Below are 26,964 nucleotides of genomic sequence, written 5' to 3'. Positions count from 1 at the left end.
GGTCGATCGTGATTTTGGCCGAAAATTAACCGGGCTAACCTAGGAAGGGTGGGGAGTAACCTAGTGTGGCCATTTTTTTGAACGGGTCGGGTTCGGTGTTCAAACTGGTGAAACGGCGCAATCGAGACATTTTCGGGCTAAATCGGCGTGCTATAGCCCATGGTTTTTGGGGTGGGCCCAGGGCCCGAGCGTGATTTTGGATGAAAATAGATCGGGCTACCCCAGGCAGGCTGAGGAGCGGCCTAGTGTGGGCCATTTTTTAGAAGGGGCAGTTTGGGTGGTCAAATGGCCTAAAAGGCACGAACGGGCCCCTTTTGGGCCAAATCGGTGTGCTATAGGCCACAATTTTTGAGGAGGTCTCGAGGGCCAGGCTTGGTTTTGGTAAAAAATATGTCGGGCTTCCCCAGGCAGGCTGAGAAATGGCCTAGTATGGACCATGTTTTAGAACAGGGCGGTTTGAGTGGTCAAACGGGCAAAACGGCGCAAATGGGCCACTTTTGGGCCAAATCGATGTGTTATAGCCCACGATTTTTGGGGTGGACCCTGAGGCTAAGCATGATTTTAGATTAAAATTGATTGGGCATCCCAAGGCAGACTGGAGAGTGGCCTTGTGTTGGTCATTTCTTAGAACAGGGTGGTTTGGGTGGTTAAACAGGCGAAATAGAATGAACGGGCCATTTACGGGCCAAATTGGTATGCTATAACTTAGGGTTTTTGGGGTGGGCTCGAGGGTCGGGCGTGATTTTTGTCGAAAATAGATTGGGCTGCCCCAGACAGGCTGAAGAGTGGCTTATTGTGGGCTATTTTTTAGAACAGGGCAGTTTAGGTGGTCTAATAAGCAAAACAGCACGAACGGGCACTGTTTTTAGGGTTGTCCCAAGGGCTAGGTGTGATTTTGGTCAAAAATCAACTAGGCTGCCTCAGGCAGGTTGAGGAACGGCCTAGTGTGGGTCATTTCTTAGAACGGGGCGATTTGGGTGATCAAACGAGCGAAACAGCGCGAACTAGCTATTTTTGGGCCTAATCGATATGTTATAGCCCACAGTTTTTAGGGTGGTCACGGGGGTCGCACGTACTTTTTGCTGAAAATTGACCAGGCAACCCCAAGCAGGCTGGGGAGCGGCCTAGTGTGGGCTATTTTTTCGAACTGGACAGTTTGGGCGATCAAACGGGTAAAATGTCGCAAACAGTCCATTTTCGGGCAAAATTATTATGCTATAGCCAACGGTTTTGAGGTGGGCCAGGGGACCGTGTGTGATTTTTGCCAAAAATTGACCAGGGCTACCCTAGGTAGGCTGGGAAGCAGCATAGTATGGGCCATTCTTGAGAATGGGGTGGTTTGGGTGGTCAAACAGGCCAAACAGTGCAAACGGACAGTTTTTAGGTCAAATCGGTATGCTATAGCCCACGGTTTTTAGTATCGGCCCGGGAACAAATATGGTTTTGGTCAAAAATTGACCGGGCAACCCCGGATAGGTTGGGGAGCGGTCTAGTATGGGTCATTTTTAGAACCAGGGGATTTTGTATGGTCAAACGGATAAAACGGCATGAACGGGCCATTTTTGGGCTAAATTAGTGTGCTATAGCCCATGTTTTATGGGGTGGGCCCGAGGGTCGGGCGTGATCTTGGCCAAAAATTGACTTGGTTGCTCCAGGCAGGCTAGGAGTGGCCTAGTGTGGGAAATTTTTAGAATGGGATTGTTTGAGTGGTTAAACGAGCGAAATAGCGTGAACGAGCCATTTTTTAGCCAAATAGGTGTGCTTTAGCCACGGTTTTAGGGTGGGCACGGGGACGAGCATGATTTTGGCTAAAAATTTAATCGAGCTGCCCCATGCAGGCAAGGGAACAGTATAGTACTGGCCATGGTCAAATGAGAGAAACGGTATGAATGGATCATTTTCGAGCTAAATCGGTGCGCTACATCCTACGGTTTTCAGGATGAGCCCAGGGACTGTGCTTGATTTAGACTGAAAGTCGATTGGTCTGCCCCTGTCAGGCTGAGGAGCGTCCTAATATAGGGCACTTGTGAGAACGAAGAGGTTTGGGTGGTCAAACCGGGGAAACAGCGCGAGCGGGCTATTTTTGGGCCAAATCAGTGTGCTATAGGCCACAATTTTTGGGGTGGGCTTGGGGCCAGGCGATATTTTTACTGAAAATCGATCGGGCTTCCTCAGGCAGGTTGGGGAGCGACCGATTGTGAGCTATTTTTTAGAATAGGGCGGTTTGGGTGGTCAAACTGGCGCGAACGAGCCCTTTTTGGGCCAAATTAGTGTGTTATAGCCCACGATTTTTGGGTTGAGTTTGGGGGTCAGGCATGCTTTTTGCTATAAATCGACCGAGTTTCCCTAGGCAGGCTGGAGAGCGGCCTAGTATGGGCCATTTTTTAGAACGGGCCGATTTGTAAAGTCAAATGGGTAAAACATTGAACGGACCATTATCAGGTCATATAGATGTGCTATAGCCTATGGTTTTTACGGTGCTCCCAGGGGTTAGGCGTGATTTTTACTAAAAATCTATTGGGCTGCCCGAGGCAGGCTAGGGAGTGGCCCAGTATAATCCATTTTTGCGAATCGGGTGGCCTGAGTGGTCAAACGGGCAGAACGGTGCAAATGGGGCATTTTTGGGCCAAATAGGTATGCTATAGCCCACGATTTTTGGGATGGGCTCGAGGCTCGAGTGTTATTTTGGCGAAAAATCAATCGAGCTGCCCCAGGCAGGCTGGGGAGCAGACTAGTATGGGTCATTTTTTAGAAGGGTAGTTTATGTGGCCAAACGGGTGAAACAATGCGCACGAGCCATTTTTGGACCAAATCAATGCGCTATAGCCCACATTTTATGGGGTGGGCCTAGGTGTAAAGCATTATTTTGACCTAAAATCAATCGGGTTGCACCAAGCAGGGACCCGGTAGCGGTCTTTTGAGGGTCATTTTTGAAAATGAGGAAGTTTGGTTGGTCAAACAGGTAAAACAGCACGAACAAACTATTTTTTAGCCAAATCAGTGTGCTATAGCCTCGAATTTTTGGGGTGGGCCTGAGCGTCGGGTGCTCTTTTAGCCTAAAATTGATTGGAATGCCCCAGACAAGCCGGGGAGCAGCCTAGTGTGCCCTATTTTTATAGAACGGGCAGTTTGGGGGGTCAAATGGGTGAAACAATGTGAATGGGCTATTTTTGGGCCAAATCGGTGTACTATAGCCTACGGTTTTTGGGGTGGGCCTAGGGGCGGTAAGTGATTTTTGCGAAAAATCGAACGGGATGCCCTAAAAAAGCTAGTAGCGGCCTAATATGGGCCATTCATGAGAATAGAGCGGTTTGAGTGGTCAAACGGGCAAAACGGCGCGAATGGATCATTTTTGGGCCAAATCAGTGTGTTATAGCCCATGATTTTTGTGGTGAGCTCAGGATTCGGGCGTGATTTTAGCCAAAAATCGACCGGGCAGGCCGGTTAGAGAGCAGCCTAGTGTGGGCCATTTTTGAGAATGGGGCGGTTTGGGGGGGTCAAACAGCGAAACGGCGCGAACGGGCTATTTTCGGGCCAAATCGGTGTGCTATATCCCACGAATTTTAAGGTGGTGATCTTGGGTAAATTTATACACCTAAGCACCATAACTTACCCATGCTTTAGCTAAGTTTTGAAAACAAAGTGCTTAGTTTCTTATGTTTTTATTCTACTTTTTATGTAATTGAGCTAACCTATGTGAGTAGCAATGATTTCAGGTGTAAAAGACGTAGACGAAGACATAAAGGGACCATGGATTGTGGATGGCATTAGACACAAACAAAAGTAGCATGTTGGATGCAATGTGGCGCCTAAAACTAGGTCCCAACACTATTTAGTCATTAAATTAAGTCTAGAGACTTGGAGGGAAATTAGGGAGAAAAGTTACTTAAAAATACCCCAAGCTGAAAATTCACATATTATTCTGTATCTTTTGAATTGAGAGTGGTGGCTTAGCGCAAAGGAGAGAAACAACTTCATATTGTTCATGTACTATTCCATCAAGACAATTTCTTTTGACGTTTTGGTATGATGAACATTATTATTTTGATTCCTTCTTTATTCATGAGCAGCTAAGTTTATTTGTTAAGGTTAAGGAAGCCTTGTAACTAAATCAAATCCCCCTATTGTTTTACAGAAACAAATGATTAAAAGTCAACTAATCTGCATACAACTTAATTAGCACCATATTCCCTGTGGGATTCGAACCCAAACAAGTTGGGTTATATATTTGACAACGACCGCTTAAACTCTTGTAAGAGAGTTGTAATTTGGGCGTATCAGGTGGGCCCAGGGGCCGGGTGTGATTTTGTTCAAAAATCGACTGTGGTACCCCAGGCAGACTGGAGAGCGGCCTAATGTGGGCCATTTTTTAGAACGGGGCAGTTTGGATGGTCAAATAGGCGAACTGGCATGAACGGCCCATTTTCAAACCAAATCGATGTGCTATAGCCCACAGTTTTTGGGGTGGACCCAGGGGTCGGTCATAATTTTAACCAAAAATTGACCGAGCTGCCCCAGACAGGCTAGGGAGCGGCCAAATATGGGCTTTTTTAAATAACGAGGAGGTTTGAGTGGTCAAATGGGCAAAACAGTGCGAAACGATCATTTTTGGGACAAATTGGTGTGCTATATAACCCACAGTTTTTTAGATGGGCCCGGGGCCAGGCGTAATTTTGGATTAAAATCGATCAGGATACCCCAGGCAGGCTGGGGAATGGCCTAGTGTCAGTCATTTTTTAGAACGGGGTTGTTTGGGCGGTCAAATGGGAAAAATGGAGAGAACGGGCCATTTCTAGGCTAAATCGGTGTGCTATAGCCCAGGGTTTTCGATGTGGGCCTAGTGGTCGGGCGTGATTTTAGCCAACAATCGATTGGGTTGCCTTAGGCAGGCTAAGGAGTGGCCCAGTGCAGGCCATTTTTTATAACGGAATAATTTAGGTGGTCAAATTGGCGAAATGGCACGAACGGGACATTTTCAAGCTAAATTGGTGTACTATAGCCCATGATGTATGGGTGGGCTCGAGAGACGAGCATGGATTTGGCTGACAATAAATTGAGCTGCCCCAGGAAGTCTGGGGAGCGGCCTAATGTTGGCTATTTTTTAGAACGGGCAGTTTGGGTAGTCAAACGGGCGAAACGGCACGAACGGACCATTTTCAGGCCAAATCGGTGTGTTATAGCCCACAGGTTTTAGGGTGGGCCTGGGGTCGGATGTGATTTTGGTCAAAAATCAATCAAGCTGCCCCAGGCAGGCTGGGGAGCGACCTATTGTAGGCCATTTTTAGAACGGGGCGGTTTGGGTAGTCAAACACGCAAAATAGTGCCAACGGGCCATTTTCAAGCTAAATTGGTGTGCTATAGCCCACGGTTTTTTAGGTGGGCCCAGGGGTCGAGCGTGATTTTGGTCAGTAATCGATTCGGTTGCCCCAGGCAGGCTGGGGAGCGGCCTAGTGAGGGCCATTTTTTAGAACGAGGCCGTTTGGGTTATCAAATGGGCAAAACGAAATGAACGGGTCATTTTCAGGCCAAATTGGTCCCGAGGGCCAGGCGTGGATTTGGCTAAAAATTGACTGGGCTGCCCTAGGCAGTCTGGAGAACGGCATATATAAACCATTTTTTAGAACGGGGCAGTTTGGGTGGTCAAACAGGCGAAACAGCGCGAACAGGCTTTTTTCAGGCTAAATCGGTGAGTTATAGCCCATGATTTCAGGGTGGGCCCAGGGGTCGAGCATGATTCTGGCAGAAAATTGATCGGGTTACCCCAGGTAGGCTGGGGAGTGGCCTAGTATGGGACATTTTTTATAATGGGGCGATTTGGGTGGTCAAATAGGCAAAACAGTGTGAACGAGCCATTCTCCGACTAAATCAATATGTTATACCCCACAATTTTGGCTGAAAATCGGCTGGGCTGCCCCAGGAAGTCTGGGGAGCGGCCTGGTGTAGGCCAATTTTTTGAACGGGATGGTGTGGGTAGTGAAACACGAAAAACGGCATAATCAAGCCATTTTTGGGCAAAATCAGTGTGCTATAACTCACGATTTTCTGGGTGGGCCTGAGGCCGGCCATGGTTTTGGTCAAAAATCGATCGGGCTGCCCCAGGCAGTCTAGGCAGTAGCCTAGTTTGGGCATGTTGGAAGATATGTGGCGCCTAAAAGTAGCATGTTCGATGCAGTGTGGCGCCTAAAACTAGGTCCCAACACTATTTAGTCATCAACTTAAGTCTAGGGACTTGGAGGGCAATTAGGGAGAAAAGTTACATAAAATACCCCAAGCTGAAAATTCATGTATTATTTCGTATCTTTTGAATTGAGAGTGATGGCTTAGCGCAAAGAAGAGAAACAACTTCATCTTGTTCACGTACTATTCCATCAAGACAATTTCTTTTGACGTTTTGGTATGATGAACATTATTATTTTGATTCCTTCTTTATTCATGAGCAGTTAAGTTTATTAGTTAGGGTTAAGGAAGCCTTGTAACATAAAATCTATTATTTGGGTTTTGAATTCATCATTGCATTGATTTGTTTATATCATACTCCCTTCGCTTATCTTGAATTCTCGTGGTTGCAAACATAGAGGATGCGCCTTAAAACACAACTTGTGCGATAGAAAGGTTGATGTTAGGAAAAGAGAGTAGTGACAAAAAAATAGGATTTCCAACCCCTATTTCATACGTTAATGCCTTAATAGGATTAACAATTTGGAGATTTCGCATTGTTATTGTAAACACTTTTGATTCGAGAGAACTAAAGTGAATTAGTCCTTGATGGTTGAGAAAAAACTAGGATTAAGTTATTGAATACTTTCTCTATAAGCATGATGCATGTATGAATTCGTAAAACCCAATAGTAGAAAGTATTGAAAACTACAAGGTGGACATAACCCAAGCTTGCTATTTCTCTAAATTTGAATACTACTACACATATCTCATCTTGTTAAACTGAAACCATTAATTTGTGAACTAAATCAAATCCCCCAATTGTTTTACAGAAACAAATGATTAAAATACAACAACCACTTACACTCTCGTAAGAGAGTTGTAATTTGGGCGTATAAGGTGGGCCCGGGGTCGGGTGTGATTTTGAACGAAAATTGATAGGGTACCCCAGGCAGGCCGGGGAATGACTTAGTATGGGCCATTTTTAAGAACGGGTCGATTTGGGTGGTCAAATGGGCGAAATGGTGTGAATGACCCATTTTTGGGCTAAATCGGTGTGCTATAGCCCACAGGTTTTGGGGTGGGCCCGAGGGTCAGGCGTGATTTTAGTCAAAATATGAGCGGGTTGCCCCAGGAAGGCTAGAGAGCGGCCTAATATGGCCATTTTTGAAAATGCGGAGGATTGGGTGGTCAAACGGGCAAAACGTCGCGAATAGGCCATTTTCGAACCAAATCGGTGGCTATAACCCACTATTTTTGGGGTGGGTCAGTAGTCGGGTGCGATTTTGGGTGAAAATCAATCGGGATGCCCTAGGCTGACCGGGGAACGACCCAGTGTAGGACATTTTTTAGAGCGGGTTAGTTTGGGTGATCAAACGGCAGAAACGGTGCGAACGGGCCATTTTCAATCCAAATCGATGCGCTATAGCCAAAGGTTTTAAAGGTGGGCCCAGGGGTCGGGTGTGATTTGTGTCGATAATCGACTGGGTTGCCCCAGGCAGGCTAGAGAGCGGCTTAGTGTGGGCCATTTTTTAGAACGGGGCGATTTAGGTGGTCAAATGAGAAAAATAGCGCGAACGGGCCCACCCCAAAAACTGTGGGCTATAGTATACTAATTTGGCCTAAAAATGGCCCGTTCGCGCTGCTTTTTCTATTTGACCACTCAAATCGCATCGTTCTAAAAAATAGCACACAATAGGTCGCTTTGCAGCTTGCTTGGGGAAGCCCAAATGATTTTCGATAAAAATTACGCCAGCCCCCTATCCCACCCCAAAAATCGTCGGTACAGCACAATGATTTAGCTCGAAAATGGCCCATTCGCATTGTTCACTAATTTGACGACCCAAACTACCCGATTTTTAAAATGGCCTACACTAGACTGCTATCCAGCCTGCCTGGGGCAGCCCGATCGATTTTTAGACAAAAATCACGCCAGACGCCCGAGCCCACCCCAAAAACCATGGTCTATAGCACGTCGATTTAGCCTAAAATGGCCTGTTCGCGTTATTTTGCCTGTTTTACCTCTCAAATTGACCCGTTATAAAAAAATAGCCCACGCTAGGCCATTCCCGACCTTTTTGGGGAAGCCCAATTGATTTTTGGCAAAAATCACATTTGACCCCAGACCCACCCCATAAACCATGAGCTATAGCACATCGATTTGGCTCGAAAATGGCCCGTTCGCATCATTTCGCCCGTTTGACCAACCAAACCGCCCTGTTCTCAAAAATGACCCATAGTAGGCGGCACCCCAGCCTTCTTCAGCCAAAGTCAAGCCCAGCCCTTGAGTCCACCCCAAAAATTACGGGCTATAGCTCACTGATTTGGCCCAAAAATAGCCCGTTCACATCATTTCACCCGTTTTACCACCCAAGCCTGCGTAGGCAGCCCGGTCGATATTTAGAAAAAATCATGGACGGCTCCCGAACTCACCCCAAAAATCATGGGCTATAGCACATCAATTTAGCCCAAAAATGGCCCGTTCGCGTCGTTTCACCCGCTTGACCACCCAAACTGCCCCGTTCTAAAAAATGACCCACATTAGGCCGCACCCCGCCTGCTTGGGGCAACTCGACCAACTTTCAGCAAAAATCACACCCGGCCCTTGATCCTACCCTAAAAATCGTGGGCTATAGCACATCGATTTGGCTCGAAAACAGCTCATGCATGTTGTTCCACCCGTTTTACCACCCAAACCACCTCATTCTAAAAAAAATAGCCCACACTAGGCCGCTCCCCAGCCTGCTTGGGCAGTCCGGTCAATATTCGGCAAAATCCACGGCTGGTCCCGGGCCCACCCTAAAAAGCGTAGGCTGTAGTACATGGATTTGGCCCAAAAATAGCCCGTCTATATCATTTCGTCCGTTCGACCACCCAAATTGTCCTGTTCTTAAAAATGGCCCACACTAGGCCGCTCCCCAGCCTACCTGGGGCAGCCTGATCGATTTTCGAACAAAATCATGCTCAGCCCCCAGGTCCATCCCAAAAATTGTGGGCTATAGCACACCGATTTGGCCCAAAAATTGCCCGTTCACATTGTTTCGCCCGTTTAACCACCTAAACCGCCCCGTTCTAGAAAATGGCCTATACTAGGCTGCTCCTCAGCATACCTGGGGAAACCCGATCAATTTTTGACCAAAATCATGGTTGATCCTTGGGCCCACTCTAAAAATCGTGGGATAAAGAATACCAATTTGACCCAAAAATGACCCGTTCGCAACGTTTCGCATGTTTGACCACCCAAACCGCCCCGTTCTTAAAAATGGCCTACACTAGGCTGCTCCCCAACCTGCCTGGGGAAGCTCGGTCGATTTTTGGCAAAAATCACGTCCTTCCCCCGGGCCCACCAAAAAAACCGTAGGCTATAGCACACCAATTTGGCTCGAAAATGGCACGTTCGCGTTGTTTCTCCCGTTTGACCACACAAATCGCCCCGTTCTCAAAACTGGCCCACACTAGGCTTCTCCACAGCCAGCTTAAGGTAGCCTAATCGATTTTTGGCTGATATCACGACTGGCCCCTAGGCCCACCCCAAAAATCATGGGCTATAGCATAGTGATTTGGCATGAAAATGGACCATACGTGCCGTTTCGCCCGTTTGACCACCCAAATCGCCCCGTTCTCAAAATTGACCCACATTAAGCTGCTCCCCAGTATGCCTGTGGAAGCCTGGTCGATTTTCGACAAAAAATATGCTCAATCCCAGGCCCAACCAAAAAATTGTAGCCTATATTATACCGATTTAGCCCAAAAATGTCCCATTTGCGCCGTTTCGACTACCCAAACAACCTCGTCTTAAAAAATAGCCCACACTAGGCCGGTCCTCAGCCTGCCTGGGCAGCCCAATCAATTTTAAACCAAAATCACGTCCGAACCCAAACCCAGCTCGAAAACTGTGGGTTATAGCACATCGATTTGGCTCGAAAATAGCTCGTTCGTTATTTCGCTCGTTTAACCATCCAAACTACCCCGTTCTAAAAAATAGCCCATACTAGGTCGCTCCCCAGCCTGCCTAGGGCATCCCGGATGATTTTTGACAAAAATCACGTTGCCCCCGAGCCCTCCCCGAAAACCATTGGCTATAGCAAACGATTTGGCCTAAAAATGGATCGTTCGCGCCATTTCTCCCGTTTGACCACCCAAACCGCCCCATTCTCCCGTTTTCGGCAAAAATAATGTCTGAAGCCCAAACCCACTCCAAAAATCGTGGACTATAATACACCGATTTAGCCCAAAAATGGCCCGTTCACACTGTTTCGCCCGTTTGACCACCCAAACCACCCTGTACTCAAAAGTTGCCCACACTAGGCCGCTCCCCAACATGACTAGGGCAGCCCGATCGATTTTCAGCCAAAATGATGCTCGGCCCCCAAGCCCACCCCAAAAATCATGGGCTATAGCACACCATTTTAGCCTGAAAATGGCCCTTTTTGCGTCGTTTTGCCCGTTTTTTGACCACCCAAACTGCCCTGTTCTCTAAAATGGCCCACACTAAGCTTTTCCCAAGCCTACCTGGGGCAGCACGGTTGATTTTTGGCAAAAATCACGCTCAGCCCCTAGGAACACCCCAAAAATCGTGGGCTATAGCACACCGATTTAGCCCAAAAATAGCCCGTTCGCGTCGTTTCGCACATTTTACCACCCAAAATAGCCCTGTTCTAAAAAATGGCCCACACTAGGTCAATCCCCAACTTGTCTGGGACAACCCAGACAATTTTTGGCCAAATTACGCCCAGCCCCCAAGCCCACCTTAAAAATCGTGAACTATAGCACACAGATTTAGCTCGAAAATAGCCCATTCACGCAGTTTCATCCGTTTGACCACCCAAACCGCCCCATTCTCAAATATGGCCCACGCTAGGCCGCTACCCAGCCTGCTAGGAGAAGCTCGATCAGTTTTCAAAAAAATCACGTCCGGCCCACCACAAAACCTGTGGTTTATAGTACAATGATTTGGCCCAAAAATGGCTCGTTTGCATTGTTTCACCCATTTGATCACCCGAACCGCCCCGTTCTCAAAAATGACCCACACTAGGCCGCTCCTCAGCCTACCTGGGGCAGCCCGATAGAGTTTTGGCCAAAATCACACTCGAAACCTGAGGCCACCCTAAACACCGTGGGTAATAGCACATTGATTTTGCCCAAATATGGCCCGTTCGCCCTGTTTCGCCTGTTTAACCACACAAACCGCCCCGTCCTAAAAAATGGCCCACACTAGATCGCTCCCAAGCTTGCCTAGGGAAACCCGTCAATTTTCAGCAAAAATCACACTCGGCCCCCTGGCCTACCCCAAAAACCGGGGGCTTTAGCACAATGATTTGGCCCAAAAATGGCCCATTCGCACCGTTTCACCCGTTTAACCTCCCAAATTGCCCCGTTCTCAAAAATAGCCCATACGAGGATGCACCCCAGCCTGCCTGGGGCATTTCTGACGATTATGGACTAAAATTACCCCCGGCCCCCGTGCCCACCCCAAAAAATGTGGGCTATAGCACAACGATTTTGCCCAAAAATAGTTCGTTCGCGTTATTTCGCCCATTTGACCACCCATATCGCCCCGTTCTCACAAATGTCCCACACTAGGCCGCTCCCCGACCCGCCTGGGGCAGCCCATTCGATTTTCGGCCAAATTCACGCCCGGCCCTTGGGACCACCCCAAAAATCATGAGCTATAACACACCGATTTGGCCCGAAAATGGATCTTTCATGCTGTTTTACCCATTTGACCACCCAAACTGCCTTGTTCTAAAAAATGGTCCACACTAGGATGCTCCCCAACTTGCCTGGGGCAGCCTAATCAATTTTCGGCCAAATTCATGCCCCTCCCCGGTCCCACCTAGAAAACTTTGGGCTATAGCACATCGATTTGGCCCGAAAATGGCCTGTTCACGCCATTTCTCCCGTTAGACCACCCAAAATGCCTCGTTCTCAAATATTTCCCATACTAGACCGCTCTCCAACCTACCTAGCGCATCCCAATCTATTTTCGACCAAAATCATGCCTGGCCCCCAGGCCCACCCCAAAATCCATGGGCTATAGCACACCTATTTGGCTCGAAAATAGCCTTTTCGCATCATTTTGGCCATTTGCCCACCAAAACCGACCACACTAGATCGCTCCCCAGCCTTCCTAGGGCAGCCTAATCGATTTTTGGCAAAAACCACGCCCTGGCCTCGGGTTCATCCCGAAAATGGTGGGCTATAGCACACCAATTTTGCTCAAAAATAGCTCGTTCGGCCTTTTTGCCCGTTTGACCACCCAAATCGCCCCGTTCTCAAAATTGGCCCACACTAGCCGTTCCCCTGCCTACCTGGGGCAGCCTGATCAATTTTTAGCCAAAATCACGCCTGGGCCCCGAGCTCACCCCAAAAACCATGGGCTATAGCACACCAATTTAGCCTAAAAATAGCCCGTTCGCAATGTTTCCCCCGTTTGATCACCCAAATCGCTCCGTTCTAAAAAATGGCCCACACTGGGTCGCTCCCAAGCCTGCCTGGGACAGCTCGATTAATTTTCGAACAAAATCACGACCGACCCCTGGGCACACCCTAAATACCGTGGACTATAATACACCGATTTGGCCCGAATACAGCCCATTTGTGCCGTTCGACCGTTTGACCACCCAAACTACCCCGTTCTCAAAAATGGTCCACATGAAGCCGCTCCCTAGTCTGCCTGGGGTATCCTGGTCAATTTTTTCCAAAATCACACCCGGCCCCAAGTCCACTTCGAAAATTGTGGGCTATAACACACCAATTTTACCCAAAAATGGATTATTTGCGCCGTTTCACCCGTTTGACCACCCAAACCGCCCCGTTCTAAAAAATGGCCAACACTAGGCCGCTCCCCAGCTGCTTGGGGCAGCCCGATCGATTTTCAGCTAAAATCATGTAAGGACCATGGGCCCACCACGAAAACCGTGGGCTATAGCATACCGATTTGGCTCAAAAATGGCCCGATTGCACTGCTTTGCCCGTTTAACCACCCAAATCGCCCTGTTCTCAAAAATGGCCCCACACTAGGCCACTTCTCATCCTACCTGGAGCAGCCTAGTCAATTTTCGGCAAAAATCACACTCGGCCGCCTAGCCCACCCCAAAACCCGTGGGCTATAGCACACCAATTTGGCACAAAAAAGGCTCGTTCACCGATTTGACCATCCAAACCGCCCTGTTCTAAAAAATGGCCCACACTAGGCTGCTCCCCAGCCTGTCTAGGGCAGTCCGATCGATTTTCAGCCAACATCACACTCACCCTCAGGCCTACTCCGAAAATCGTTGGCTATAGCACATCGATTTAGCTCAAAAATGACCCGTTCACGCTGTTTCGCCCATTTGTCCACCCAAACCACCCCGTTCTATTTCACAAAGGGTCATTACCTCTATAGCTACAATTTGGAAACACAGAGTATATTGGTATCCCTCCCTTGCCCAGATGTTACAAAGACAACCATAGTCGTACTGGTTAACATTTACGTCTCAATGCAGGGTGGACAAAAAAATCATATACATTGAAAACCAAAGAAGAAAATCAATTTTTTGGTATTTTGGCTTCAGCTTTTTGTTATATATTTGGCTGGTATACAGTAAATGTTAGTAACAACCACTAGAGTTGGCATGGTGGTTCAGCGTCATGTCCCTTAAGCAAGAGTTCGGGGGTTTGATCCCTGCATTGGTGAATGGAGCAAACTCTGTGCCCAGTTCTCTATCGCTTAGTGCGCTGACAGAGGAACGGAGGATTAGTCTCACAACTGCCGGCTGTGGGATACTTGGGAAACCCAAAAAAAAAAAAATGTTAGTAACAACAATTTCTGTTGATTTGCACATTCAGACTTCTTGCTAACTTTTGTTTTCATATAATTTAACATATTTTGGGACAGTTTTCTTGTGGTTATTATTGTCTTTTTAGTTGGTTACAATTACTAATCCAAGGACAATGTACTAATTCCATAATAGAGGTATTAATTTGCTTCTTAAAAGGTTCGATTTATCAAAAAATGTGTTTATATATTTCCACTAAAGAGATTTAAAACTTTAAAAAAAAAAAAAAAAAAATTCTTCAAACTATACAAAATTGAAACCACACACAAAAAAGATCCATTCAATTTGGACAAATGTAAGATCCATTAAAGGATCCAAATTGTGTGATGTTGTGACCATTTGATAGTAAGTTTACATGATTTGTTTTTCAAATGAGTCGGTTTTTAAATTTTGTCCTTCAAAATCAAATTGTCTACTAGGGCATAACTTCTTTAGAAACGAATACGTAACTTATGAAATATTATGATGCAAAAATTATCATTTATTTTAAGAAAAAAATTAAAAACTTACACAAAATAGGTAACGACAACACTAATCTAATATTAGGAGGTGGTGCAGATTCAGGTATAAGCATGAATCAAACCCATAAACATGCAACCAACTTTAACTTTTAAGTAATAAGAACCATTTTTACAAAATTTTGATCCTCTAAAATTCAAAATTGGTAAAGTTTAATTCATCCTTTTTGATTAAGACAAACTCAAATATACACATGTTATCAGAATTCGGTCTATAAAATGAGTTGAATGAGAAAAAAAATTACTCTTTGGGTCACTGCTACTCATCTGGTGCATCAGTTTCAGTTTCCTCGTGTCGAACGATTCGACATTTAGGAACCATTTTATCCAGCATAGATGTTCCTTTGAAGGTAATCAATTGCCAGCAGGTTTTTTTGTAGCTGACAAGCTGCAACGTAGACCAGTCGCGTATTATAAGAAGAGAAAAGGACAATTGCTTTGTATTCGACGAGAAAAAGAGGACGGATAATAGATGCAGACATACCAGATCTGGTGGTATCTCTTTGAATCCGAATTTCTCTGTCCATATTGATGTTGCTTCACCGGCAGCAGGGAGTACGAATCTTCTTATGTTTAAAAACGCAAGCAATTTCTCTATGCAGGAGAGGAGCAACCGAAAGTAACCCTGTAAACATTCAATAGTATACATTCTTAACTTGGACATTTCAGGAACAATATCGCTCATAAGACGTTACAACAACATACCCGAGTCTACGAACCTCACCCCTACATTAGAGGTAGAGAGGCTGTTTCCAATAGACCCTTGGCTCAAGAAAAAACAGTCCAAAGCAATCACGAGAAACAAGTAGCAGTCACTCATAAGATGTATTTCACTAATTCTAGTTACTCGACAGGACCTAACATGTAATAAGCAAGTACCATGATTTCCCACAAAAGCATCATCAGAATTCACAAACATCTTGTCAGCATGAAGACGTTAGATGCATTATGCGGCCAATCAATGTTCTCCGTCGTGGCAAAATATGAATTAGGATTAGAGTGAATGTTACGGGACGTCAAGTTTAGATCTAAATGTATGTTAGTATTTTATCCAAATTAGAACCTCATACGGATCATCTTGAAGAAAAAAGACCTGCAATAAAGACTTAACATTAAGGCTGCAGTGCTGCCGGCCACACAATAGTCCAGCAGAAGTCAAAATTCTGCGAATAGACAGTAAATTTTGGAGGAAGCTGTGCCTCTTCCACAGTTTCTAATAAATTCGTCATATATACGTACTTTGTGTCAAATATGGTCAATCAGGAAAATTTTGTAAAAGAAATGGTCCAGTCAGTCGACCAACCTTCCTTTGATAAGCAACTCCGTAACTTTAAAGCCAAAACAAGTATAAACAACGCAATACATTGCAATTATGGCCTTTCAGTATGTAACTTGTCTAACCTAATCAAGTATTGCATGAAATTTGAGTATGTGACACAAGTAAAGCAACAAAAATCGAGAGAAAGTCATCTGATAGAAAATAAATGGGAGCCATTTTCCTGAAAAGTTACATAGCTTTACCTGGCCCTGGCTATCAATACGTGTTGCCACTAGAGGAAGCTCTGCCATATCCGGACCAAAAATACGGAGGATCCCTGCTGATACTACAATTGAGCTGCACGATAACCAAATAGCCTCATAAGTTGTGAAATCAAAATGCGCTTAAAAATGAGAAGTTCCAAATGAAACAAATTGCAAGGTGTTTCTTACTTTACTGTCAATATAGCACAATACATGCCCCCAAAGTCTTGGCCCCTAATATTCCTTCTGCAGGGAGAAGAACAGATGTCATAGATAACAACAATGGCAAGATATACGAAAATCCAGTTAACACAGCATAATAACGAAAAAGTTTACCCATAGACCATAGATGGAATGAAATCACGTCCAGTTGCCAAATCAACAATAGGATCAAAGCAATCCTGAAAAGTCAAGATGGTGATGCTATTCTACTCATTTTTCATTGGAAAATAAAAGATAAGAACCTAAAAATAGTTTTAAAACCAATTTAAGCAGAGTAAATCTAAAATGAATTAACCACAAAATATCGCAAAACAACAAAATCATAACCTCTATGTGGGCATACAAGAAGAGAATATGCTGAAATAACATCAAGAGAATATTAAATCAAACCAGACTACAAAGGAAGCGGAGGGAATAATTCCAAGAAAGACTGTTACCACAAAATATAACTATGACAAGTCTGTTTCTGATGATTAGCAAATTATTTGAAGCAGTGATTTTCATTTATCTAAAATAAGCTGAATTTTTTCACATAAAAGTCACAAAATGAAGTTAAAAAAATGTAAGAGCATAAAACTGAACCCTACTCGGCAAACCCATCCCATCTAGATAGGTTGGAGACTAGACAGTCTTAAGTAATCACACAGTGGACACGGTTATCATAGTGAAAGTTAGCTCAAGAAAGTTTGGACAGCAAAAACTCGGCGCTAATGCTTACATGGAAGATTGAAACAGCTTCTGCTAATAACACTCTGGTTTCACGAGAAGTAATTTTGCCACTTAGAAGCCTCCATCTCACATCAAGATCACCAACAAAATCCATACGTTTTTGCTTTAGCTTCATTCTTACAGCACCCAGGCATGATTGTGACAGCTTTTCTTCTCCTGAGGTCAATGAATTTTGCAACGCAGAATAGATCCTCTTGCAATCCACAGAGCAGAACCATTTTCCTTTAGGCAACTCCTGTGATGTAAGTTGCACAAATTTTTAACATGACAATCCAAAAGACATAATTTTAAAAAGGAAAAGAAAGAGGAAAGAAGGGTAATCAAACAAAATAAAGGAAAAAGAATCATGGACAAATAAAGGAGATCTTCCATGAAATAATCCTAAGATGCAAATGGACAAACCTTCAAATCTGCTATCTTGCGTTTCTTCAAGCAGCCAACATGATATTCCTTCTCACACTGGATTGGAAAGGAAACTAAAGCATTTTAATCATATAACTTGGACAAAGAAGGCAGTAAAAAAAAAATGTAGAGGAAATACCTGGTCACAAAGGATAACCGTGCGTGGACCAAATCCAGACTTACTAAAATCGTAACACCTGTAAACAAAAAATATGCACTTCATCATACTACAAAATGCTAGACATTAGGCTTTGAACAACTTCAGAAAGCAGACAACTACCTGCATAAAACACATGCTATAACTTCTGCGTCTTCTGGGTTCTTGACAATACGAATGCAACGGTTAGTTATTTGCTCTATGGGATCAATACCAGCAACTCTCCCAGCAGCGACAGCATTTGCATTGTGCTCCACAAACTTCTCCCTTTGAAACTTGTTTTCACAATACTTACAGTACCATTTACCACGGGGAACAGCTGATAATGATGCACACTCTGCACAGACAATTGAAAAGAGACATTAATGCCACTTAAAATAATATCGAAATCTTACCAACAAAGCAACCAGAATTTCTCAGTGGTGAAATCAAAAAACAGGAAAAAGAACAGCGGCAAGTTTGAAATTTTCTCAAAACTAATCCATAACCACATGCTGCTTACCTAGATAAAGACACGGAATCGATTGCGCAAAAACACAGCTTGTTTGTTATAATAGGCAAATCTATAGGATTAAGTGGACAACCACCAGTGCCTTAATTTTTTTCTTTCATCACGGCCATAAAAAAAAAAACAAGTAACAGCCACTTGTGACATAATGGCTGTTTCTTCCTTAATTAAAGGATCAATAAGAACTTATAGCAGCAGTCCACATGACAAACTCGAAGAGCAAAAACTTCATCCAGACCTAAAAAGAAAAAAAAATCAGGTACAACATTTTTGTCAAGTTCAAGTCAATCAACAAGGCGCTAGGACAATCTTCCCATGTGTTTGTACTGAGTTACATCAATGTTTCAAATTAACTTGTTGGGAATTATTACAGACATAAAATGGTTATCATCTAAAACTATGCTCCACTTCAATCAATTCACACTACTTCAAGGCTCATTGTTGTGAACCTTAGCTCAAGTGTTTTCACTTAAAGGAGGCCTGAATCAATATAATTCATATCTTAGCCCATGAAGTGTTCTGTTCTTTTTTCTTTTCAAATTCCATTGCTCTCAAGAGGTCTGATTCATTCAAATCTTGCAGCTTTTTGAGAAGGGCTTTTTCTTTAGAGGAACTGTGATCTTAGAATGATTAAAATGTTGCTTAAAGATTCACGAAAATGTGACCATTTAGAGAAGGTAGTGGGGGCGAGGACGGGGGTTGTGTCCCAATGTCTAACTCGATGCTCTAATGCCAGACCACAAATTTGCGAACAGTTGGCGTAAATTGACGCAACGAACCTCCTCTTGCCCCCACCCCCAATTAGCGATGATGATATCTTAATATCTGTCCTTTATCTCTTTTGCTTATCTTACTCATGCCTCTCTAGTCACCCACCCCCTTTGAGGTAAGGATAGTGGGTGAGGACAGGGGCTGTGTCCCAATGTCTACTCGGGGAGAGAGTATGATGACATAGAACCTGATGGTTTTAATAACCAAACAGGAAAGAAAAAGAAACCACATGCACAAAAGAGAGTGTCGGGTGGAAATATTAAGGTCCTGCAACTCTCTAACCTTTATGGAAGGCCCTTGGACATCCATCACAAAGCACCAGTACTCCTCCATCTGAGCATATGATGCACAGATCATCACTGTCTTTGACAGAAGACTTACGACCTCTCAATAGGGACATAGCAAATTCATGTAGAGACACTCCATTTGAAGCGTAAATGCATCCATAGCTGCAGAGACATGAGACAATGTCAAACATCTAAACAGGAACGTGTCAGAAGAACTAGGTAAGGTAACAACTAAAGAGGATAAACATCCCTCGAAAGACAGCTAAACAAAAGAATGACACTGACGGTTTTTTTCGAGATGCCCAACCTGCATGAGCTTCAAATTGTGATGGACTAACCTAACCATGACATGAAAGCAATCATTATGTCTTACGTTATGGTTATGAAACCCTATGCAGAGAGTCAATGTTCTAATTTTTTGGAAGAATTATTCAAGCTACAAGAATTGTACCTCAGAATTGCAGCAAGAACAAAATATGCCAGAGCCCTGCTTATAACCAACGAGCAATTTCTGCCAATAATAAATGAGAAAATCACAATTATGACACAAACAAACCATATTTAGCATCTAGAACTTATAATATGTCTCAACTACTAAGGAAAAGGGTAGAAAAGGGAATTTTCGGTACCTTTCCACGAGAATAATAAGCTACTTCAGTACCATCGGGCAGTCCACCTTCCTCAAAAACCAACCAATGCATCTTTTGATCCCTAAATGCAATGACATTGATTATAAGAAATATTCTGACAGATGGAATCCAGCATAAGCAAATGTCAGAGGAATGGTACCAACTTCTTTGTAATTTTCCATTGGGTCCTAGAGTGTATTGAAATACCAAGAGAACCAGCTTTCGAGGAATTTGAAGACGCAATGGATTTTGACAATCTGAATTAAAGAATACAGACACCATACAAGTGACAGGTAATACATCATATTAAAAAATATTAGAGGCAATTGACTAGCCAAAACATTCACCAACTTTTTTGAGATCTCGCTCTGCATTTTATCTCTGGAAGAATTGCACATTGTGGCATCTCCATTTGAGTGTGGAGAAAGAACCGTATTGGATAACCTTGACGGTTCCAAATAAAAGTGTGTAAGAGAAAGATGACAAAAAATTGCATTTTTCCTGAGAAAAATTGATGTTGCAGACAAACAACACAACAACAACAATACACTCAGTATATTCCCACAAAGTGGGGTCTGGGGAGGGTAAGTATACGCAATCCGTACCACTATCTCAGAAGTGAGATAGAGCGGTTGTTTCCGATAGACCCCCGGGTCAAGACAAAAAGTGTTGCAGACAAAGCAAAAGTGAAACTATCAAATGAGAAACATTGAGTAACTTAACAAACCTGTTTGGTGTCTTCAACTGATCCTTCCTTCCTGAGATTATATGTGATGATGATATTCTGGCGGACTTTTTCCTTGAATATATTTCCACAGCCCTTACAGAAATAATAGAACATAATTATTACATGTTTCCTAAACCATGTAGTCATGTTGAGGAAAGCTCATAGAGTGCGAAATCAAGCAGAATTAATCACTTGGAAAAGATACCAACTTTTTCTGTTTTCTTCCTCTACTCCTTTTTAGTGAAGTATCAGATGCAGTTGAACTTTCAAGTGAATTTATGCTCCGAACGGGCTTAAACATCCTAATTTTGCAAAAACAAGATTAGCAATGTCATAACAACAAAAACAGAAACTGCTGAGAGCTTCTGGCTATGCAAACACATTTATACAAACTAAAAAGTAATATAAATTGCCGCATTACCATTCGTTAAATGATATCAACTAATGCTTACATGGAAAATAATAACCTCAACTCTCAAAAAGATATCAATAATAAAGAAACATGAGATGTGACAAAGAATCCTTTGGTTAGTGCAATTAATTGTGCAAAACCATGCCATTTGTCCAAAAGAATGAAAAATTAAAATAGTTTTAAGTTCATGACAAGCACTAATTTGATTAAATTTATCAGAAGCATTAAATCCTTAAAGCCAACTGAGAGTAGTCATGCCAAATAGATTTTGATAGACCATACTCTTCCTCTATGATTTAGCCTTTTGCTTGGACATGGATTTGAAATTAATGGATTCCTAGACATCTTTAAGTTGATATACAATATAAATAAGTTCACTGTAGATATTTAGTTAATTTCTTAATACATATACAGGGTCTGAGCCAAAGCAACTTAGTAAAGCCACAAATTCAAAGGTCTTCTTTACATTCGTAAAACTTCATCCCAGTCAAACTAAGACACACAAAATGAAACAGATAAGAGTATAAGAATATTAGAGTCCAGTGAAGCACCCAAAAGTATAAATATAATCATAAGCTTATTTTCAACCAAAACATACCCAGGTTCAACTTTTATTGACTGATTTGGAGTGGCTTCTGATCTTAAAGAGATTATGCAAGAATCACAAATTTGGTCAATTTTTCCAACTGAAGTTGCAGCAAAAGAACCTGGCCACCATGAAAAATTAAGAAAAAGATCATTCAAGTGTACTTGGCGGAAAACATGTCACCATATTCAAGTTCACATAAGAAAGCTCACTATTGCAATTCTGACATATGATATTTTCTTTCACAGGAAGCGGGCCAATGAAGCTCCGAATTGTTGCTTCTAATTTCTTCAAAGAACCTTTCCTGCATTCTTTGACCACATCAAGGAGACTCTTCCCATTTTCCAGGCAGATATACTCTGATGCACGTTTATATGCTTTACATGCATGGATCTCAAATTTGCCAGGAAGAACAACCTAAAAGAACCAAAATTGGTATAAAACTTGAAGTCATGCTGACAGTTAATGGAAATGTCAAGAACCAAACAATTAACAGCATCAAATAAGGGCAAAAATGAGAGATAGAAATAACAAATACTCACCCTGGCACCCTTGCACAGATTACAAGAACATAGAATTCCAGTATCTTTGATTGTTCCCCTCAGTGGAATTCCCTAAATTAAGACAACTTTAGCCTTCAGAAGAAGAAAAAATACTCAATTTCATGACTATATTTGAATTTCAGTTCAAACAAGATTAGGAACAACAGATCAAAAAAGCTACATAAGCTTTTTGACACAAGAAACTGCACAGCAAGCTAAATTATGTAGCTTACTGCAATAATAAATCCAGGTAACGCGTCTAGTAGAATGCCGATGCTGCTTTACTGTTTTTTCAATTCGTTTGACTCTCATTCATGTTCAAGCTATAACTCTATAAACAGAGCACGCTCAACATACATATTTTCTACATTCATATCACATAATATACACTGGCTCCAATAGTTCTCCCATAATTTCCCCAGCAAGAAGAATCATCCACCACTGGCAACACCAAAAATCTCTACACATAGGGTGTTTCCACCCCATCCAACCACCGTTTTTTTTGATAACTGCGATAGGTGGATCCAAAATTCAAATGTTATGGGTTCCTACAATAACTTAAATAAATATACAATATTAATTGGGTTCACAATCAAATATTTATAGATATTTAGTAAATTTCATAATACATAATGGTCTAAATAAAAGCTATTGGGTTCCGTGAACCCACAAGCTGTATGTGTGGTGTATGGGCCAGTTAACATGCACTCCTCTAATTCCATGGGATACCTGCTACCTCCCACCCATCCGAAGAAGGGGCCGGATAACTCTGTCCACCAAGGCTTGGATAGATGGAAGAAATCACTCGTGTGTTTATGTCATCCCTTTCTTCTGCCAATATTGAAAGAAAATGTGTCTCCCTGTGTGTGTGCATGTAACAACTACTATTTAGCCTCTGTAAAAATCATATGTAACCAGCCTACTCTATCCACATCCAAATCATTCCAAATAGAAGTATAGCAGAGTTAACTAGCACTCCCTCCATTTCATTTTACCTGGCCCCTATGACAAAAATGTTCCAAATTTACTTGTCCATTTTAGCAAATCAAAATAGTTTGATTACTTTTTTTCCTACACTACCCTTAGTATTGAAGAACTACGTAAAGTAGTAATAGTCAAATTTAGAGTTGGTAAGCATCATTAACAAGGTTAGTCTAGTAAACTACACCTCTAATTATAGTGTGTTTGGATAGTTGTTACCTATCGTATTGTATTGTTAGTTTAAATAACATGTTTGTTTTGATTGTTACTTAAATTTTATTGTATCGTGTTGTTACCTTATATTTTTTTTCTCATTTTAACTATACTTATTATTTAATAATCCTATTTTATCATTTTATCCTACCTTTTTATAGTAACCCTAACCCATGCCCTACTTCTCTAGTAGGTTTATCCTTCCAATTTTTGATATATGAGATTATGTAACAACCAAAAACAATACAATCTATCCAAACATGTATTCATTAAAACAATACATTCTTTTTTTTTATAACCGTGGTGTCCGGGCCAGCTTACGCACACCTCGACTAAATCCACGGAATACCTGTTACCTCCCACCAGCATTAGGTACCAGGTATCTCTGGCCCGGACACCACGGTTATCAAAAAAAACAATACAATATGATATAAGACAACACAACACAATACGATACATTACGAAACAATACATACCAACCATCCAAACAGAGTGTTAAAGTTTTCCTAACGATTGTGTCAGGAGCCAAGTTATATGAAAGGGAATATAATATATAGAAAAATAAAAAGCATTACCCTCTTGCCACCATTATAGAAAACTGGATATCCTTCAAGCAAACCAGTCTCCAAAAGCTCCCTAACAGTAGTAGGCCTTCCTACAACTGAAATCTTCTTCGATATTTCCATCTCTGGTTGTTCTATAGGACTACTCAATACTGATAATTCACCATTACTCGTGATCAATTTCTTGTCCAACGCCCCCAAATTCTCATTCAAAATCTTCTTCGATAATTCCATCTCCGGTTGTTGTTCTGTAGCAGTTCTCAATATAGATTCACCACCATTACTACGTGTGATCACTTTCTCGTCCAACGCTTTCAAAACCTCATCCGGAATACTCAGTACAGATAATGCACGATCACTACACGTAATCAATTTCTCATCCAAAGCTTCCAAACTCTCATTCGAAGTACTCAATACAGATAATGTATGATCACTACACGTAATCAATTTCTCATCCAAAGCCTCCAAACTCTCATTTGAAATACTCAATTTAGATGATCCAGGATCACTACACGTAATCAATTTCTCGTCCAACGCTTCCAAATCCTCACTCGAAGTACTCAAGACAGATAATGCACCATTGCTACTGGTGATCAATTTCTCGTCCAACGCTTCCAAATTCTCATTCGAAATACTCAATATAGATGATGCAGGATCACTACACGTAATCAATTTCTCGTCCAACGCTTCCAAATCCTCACTCGAAGTGCTCAATACAGATAATGCACCATTGCTACTGGTAATCAATTTCTCGTCCACAGCTTCCAAATTTTCATTCGAAGTACTCAATACAGAAAATGCACCATTACTACTCGTGATCAATTTCCCGTCCAAAGCTTCCGAATTCTTCTCATTTGATATACTCAATGTAGATGATGCAGGATCACTACAGATAATCAATTTCTCATCTATCGCTTTCAAATGCTCGTTCAACAACATTTGCATAGGCTTCACATTACTATTAATACAAGTAATCGATTTCTCGTCTAACGCTTCCAAATTCAAATTCTCATTCAACAACACTTCCATTGGTTCCACATTCAGCTTCACTGTTGACTCCTCTTTGACTTGAATACCCTTCGTATCATCGTTAATCACAACTTTGCCATCACTCGAACCGGTTTTCAATCGCTTGTTCCTTCTATACACAATGACACCTCCTCCATTCCTATATCGAACCGGTTTAGTCTCATCCGGTTTAGTTTCATCCGGTTTAACGACGCAACGTTGATCATTAATACTGATACTAATTCCGGTTCGGTTTTTGTGAACCGGAGAACCGGCCGGCGCCGTCATCGGAGTTGCAGTGAGATATTTGGATTGTGAGGAATTTGAGTAGAATTGAAACCCTTCAACTGTGTGTACTGTGAAAATCCATATTAATGAAGGTGAAAAAATATTTTTGTTTGATTTATTTTTTAAAAAAATAAAATAAATTTCGACAATTTAAAATTTAATTACAAAAAATCTCAATATCTTGCATAATTATATCGAGATACATAATTAGCTCCGAATACATTCAATAAAAATATATTTTTGACTTTGTAAAGATACATAGTTAATTTTCAATACATTTTTTTTAGATTTTAAGTTTGTCGAGATAAATAGTACGATATATTTTTTCTTTGTAAAGATACATAATTAGCTCTCGATATATTTTTTCCAATTGTAGGTCTGTCGAGATACATAATTAGCTCCCGAAATATTAAATGAAGATAAATAATTAGTTGAGATTTTTATAATTACTTTGTAAAGGTGAAAATTTGAAGGCCAAAGGCATCGATAGGCACTCAAACTTGTTGTCAAAATTCACTTAGACACCCAAACTTAGGTCTGTTCCTATCAGGCCCCGAAACCCTCCACATTTTGTTTCAATTAGGCCTTTTTTGCCTATGTGGCACTGTGCGTGTAGTGCCATCGTGAAAGGCGCGTGAACAACATTTTTTTCACTAATTTATGAATAAAAAGATGTCAAGTGACATTGAGGGTCCCAAAACTTTTTTAATAACAATTTTATTTTCTTTTTCAACACTAAAGGCCCCAAAAAACTTTTTAATAAAATAAAAAGCATTAGTGGGCCCCAATTTATTTTAAATAAAACAGAATTTAATAAAAAATTAATTATTAAAAATCAATTTAAATTATTATTCATTTTATTAAAATTTTATAAAAAAAAAATTATAATTAGGTTTTTATTTTATTTTTAAATAATTTTATAATTATTTTTATTAATTTCTATCCTCAATGAAATTTTTTATTTTTATTTTTAAAAAATTTTAAATTTCTTTTCAATAATCAGTTTTTCATTTTTATTTTTTAAATAATTTTATAATTATTTTAATAATTTTTTTTAATAAAACAGAATGCTGGGGAAGGGGGCCGGGGGTAGGTGGGGGAGTTTTATTTTCATTTTTTTAAAATTTTTATAATTTCTTTTTAATAATTATTTTTTTTATTTTTGTAAATAATTTTATAATTATTTTTTTATAATTTGGATCATCAATGCCATTTTTTAATTTTATTTTTTAAAAATTTTATAAAAATAAATTTTTTAATTATTTTTTTATTTTTATTTTTATATAATTTTATAATTATTTTTTAATAATTTGGATCCTCAATGAAATTTTTTATTTTTATTTTTAAAAATTTTAAAATTTCTTTTACTCAGTTTTTTATTTTTATTTTTTAAATAATTTTATAATTATTTTTCATAATTTTGATCCTCAATGCCATTTTTTATTTTCATTTTTTAAATTAATTTTATATTTTTTTAATAATTAATTTTTTTTAAATAATTTTTCAATAATTTGTTTCATTTTTAAAAAAATATATAATTTTTTTTAAATAATCAGTTTTAGATTTTTATTTTTTAAATAATTTTGAAATTATTTTTTAATAATTTATATCCTCAATGCCATTCTTTATTTTCATTTTTAAAAAAAATTATAGAATTTAAAAAAAAATTATAATTTATTTCATCTTTTAAAAAATTTTATAATTATTTTTAAATAATCCTTTTTTTTATTTTTAAAATAATTTAAGAATTATTTTTAAATAATTTCCTCAATGCCATTTTTATATACTTTTTTAAAAAAATTATAATTAATTTTTAATAATTATTGGACCCACAATGCCACGTGTCAACTTCCAATTAGCTCGTTTTGCCACGTCATCGCATGTGCGCAACGCACACTTTGAACTTTTTTCTAATAGGGGAAAA

General features: G+C 41.1%; 1 protein-coding gene across 4 annotated transcripts; it reads right to left on the bottom strand.

Annotated features, from left to right (window-relative positions):
* Positions 1–13,645: 13,645 nt before the first annotated feature.
* On the bottom strand, positions 13,646–25,122 carry LOC107843150. Of its 4 annotated transcripts, XM_016687341.2 has the most exons (22): positions 23,757–25,122; positions 21,988–22,059; positions 21,658–21,862; positions 21,458–21,566; positions 20,657–20,749; positions 20,448–20,540; positions 20,072–20,164; positions 19,885–19,977; positions 19,721–19,802; positions 19,543–19,602; positions 19,377–19,429; positions 19,087–19,253; positions 17,649–17,862; positions 17,508–17,565; positions 17,369–17,425; positions 16,956–17,201; positions 16,352–16,416; positions 16,205–16,261; positions 16,016–16,109; positions 14,979–15,119; positions 14,740–14,882; positions 13,646–13,923 (listed from the first exon to the last, which is right to left on the bottom strand). In XM_016687341.2, the coding sequence occupies exons 1-21, from the start codon at positions 25,038–25,040 to the stop codon at positions 14,754–14,756; spliced, it is 3,465 nt and encodes a 1,154-aa protein (XP_016542827.2). In that variant the 5' UTR covers positions 25,041–25,122; the 3' UTR covers positions 13,646–13,923; positions 14,740–14,753. The 4 variants fall into 4 exon arrangements, with proteins under 4 accessions (XP_016542827.2, XP_016542826.2, XP_016542828.2 ...); XM_016687340.2 differs by lacking the exon at positions 13,646–13,923 and having other exon boundaries at positions 14,569–14,882; XM_016687342.2 differs by lacking the exons at positions 13,646–13,923; positions 20,072–20,164 and having other exon boundaries at positions 14,569–14,882.
* Between the last annotated feature and the right edge of the window lie 1,842 nt (positions 25,123–26,964).

This window comes from Capsicum annuum, chromosome 9, assembly GCF_002878395.1.
Source record: "Capsicum annuum cultivar UCD-10X-F1 chromosome 9, UCD10Xv1.1, whole genome shotgun sequence".
Classification (NCBI taxonomy): domain Eukaryota; kingdom Viridiplantae; phylum Streptophyta; class Magnoliopsida; order Solanales; family Solanaceae; genus Capsicum; species Capsicum annuum.
This window is presented reverse-complemented; position numbering and strand designations above follow the sequence as displayed.

Coding starts and splice junctions, on each gene's coding strand:
- LOC107843150 (XM_016687341.2), bottom strand. CDS start 25,040: ATGACGGCGCCGGCCGGTTCTCCGGTTCACAAAAACCGAACCGGAATT. Junction 21,863..21,987: donor ATCTGTGCAAGGGTGCCAGG/GTGAGTATTTGT, acceptor TGGTTCTTTTAG/GTTGTTCTTCCTGGCAAATT. Junction 19,254..19,376: donor TGGGCATCTCGAAAAAAACC/GTCAGTGTCATT, acceptor ATGTCTCTGCAG/CTATGGATGCATTTACGCTT.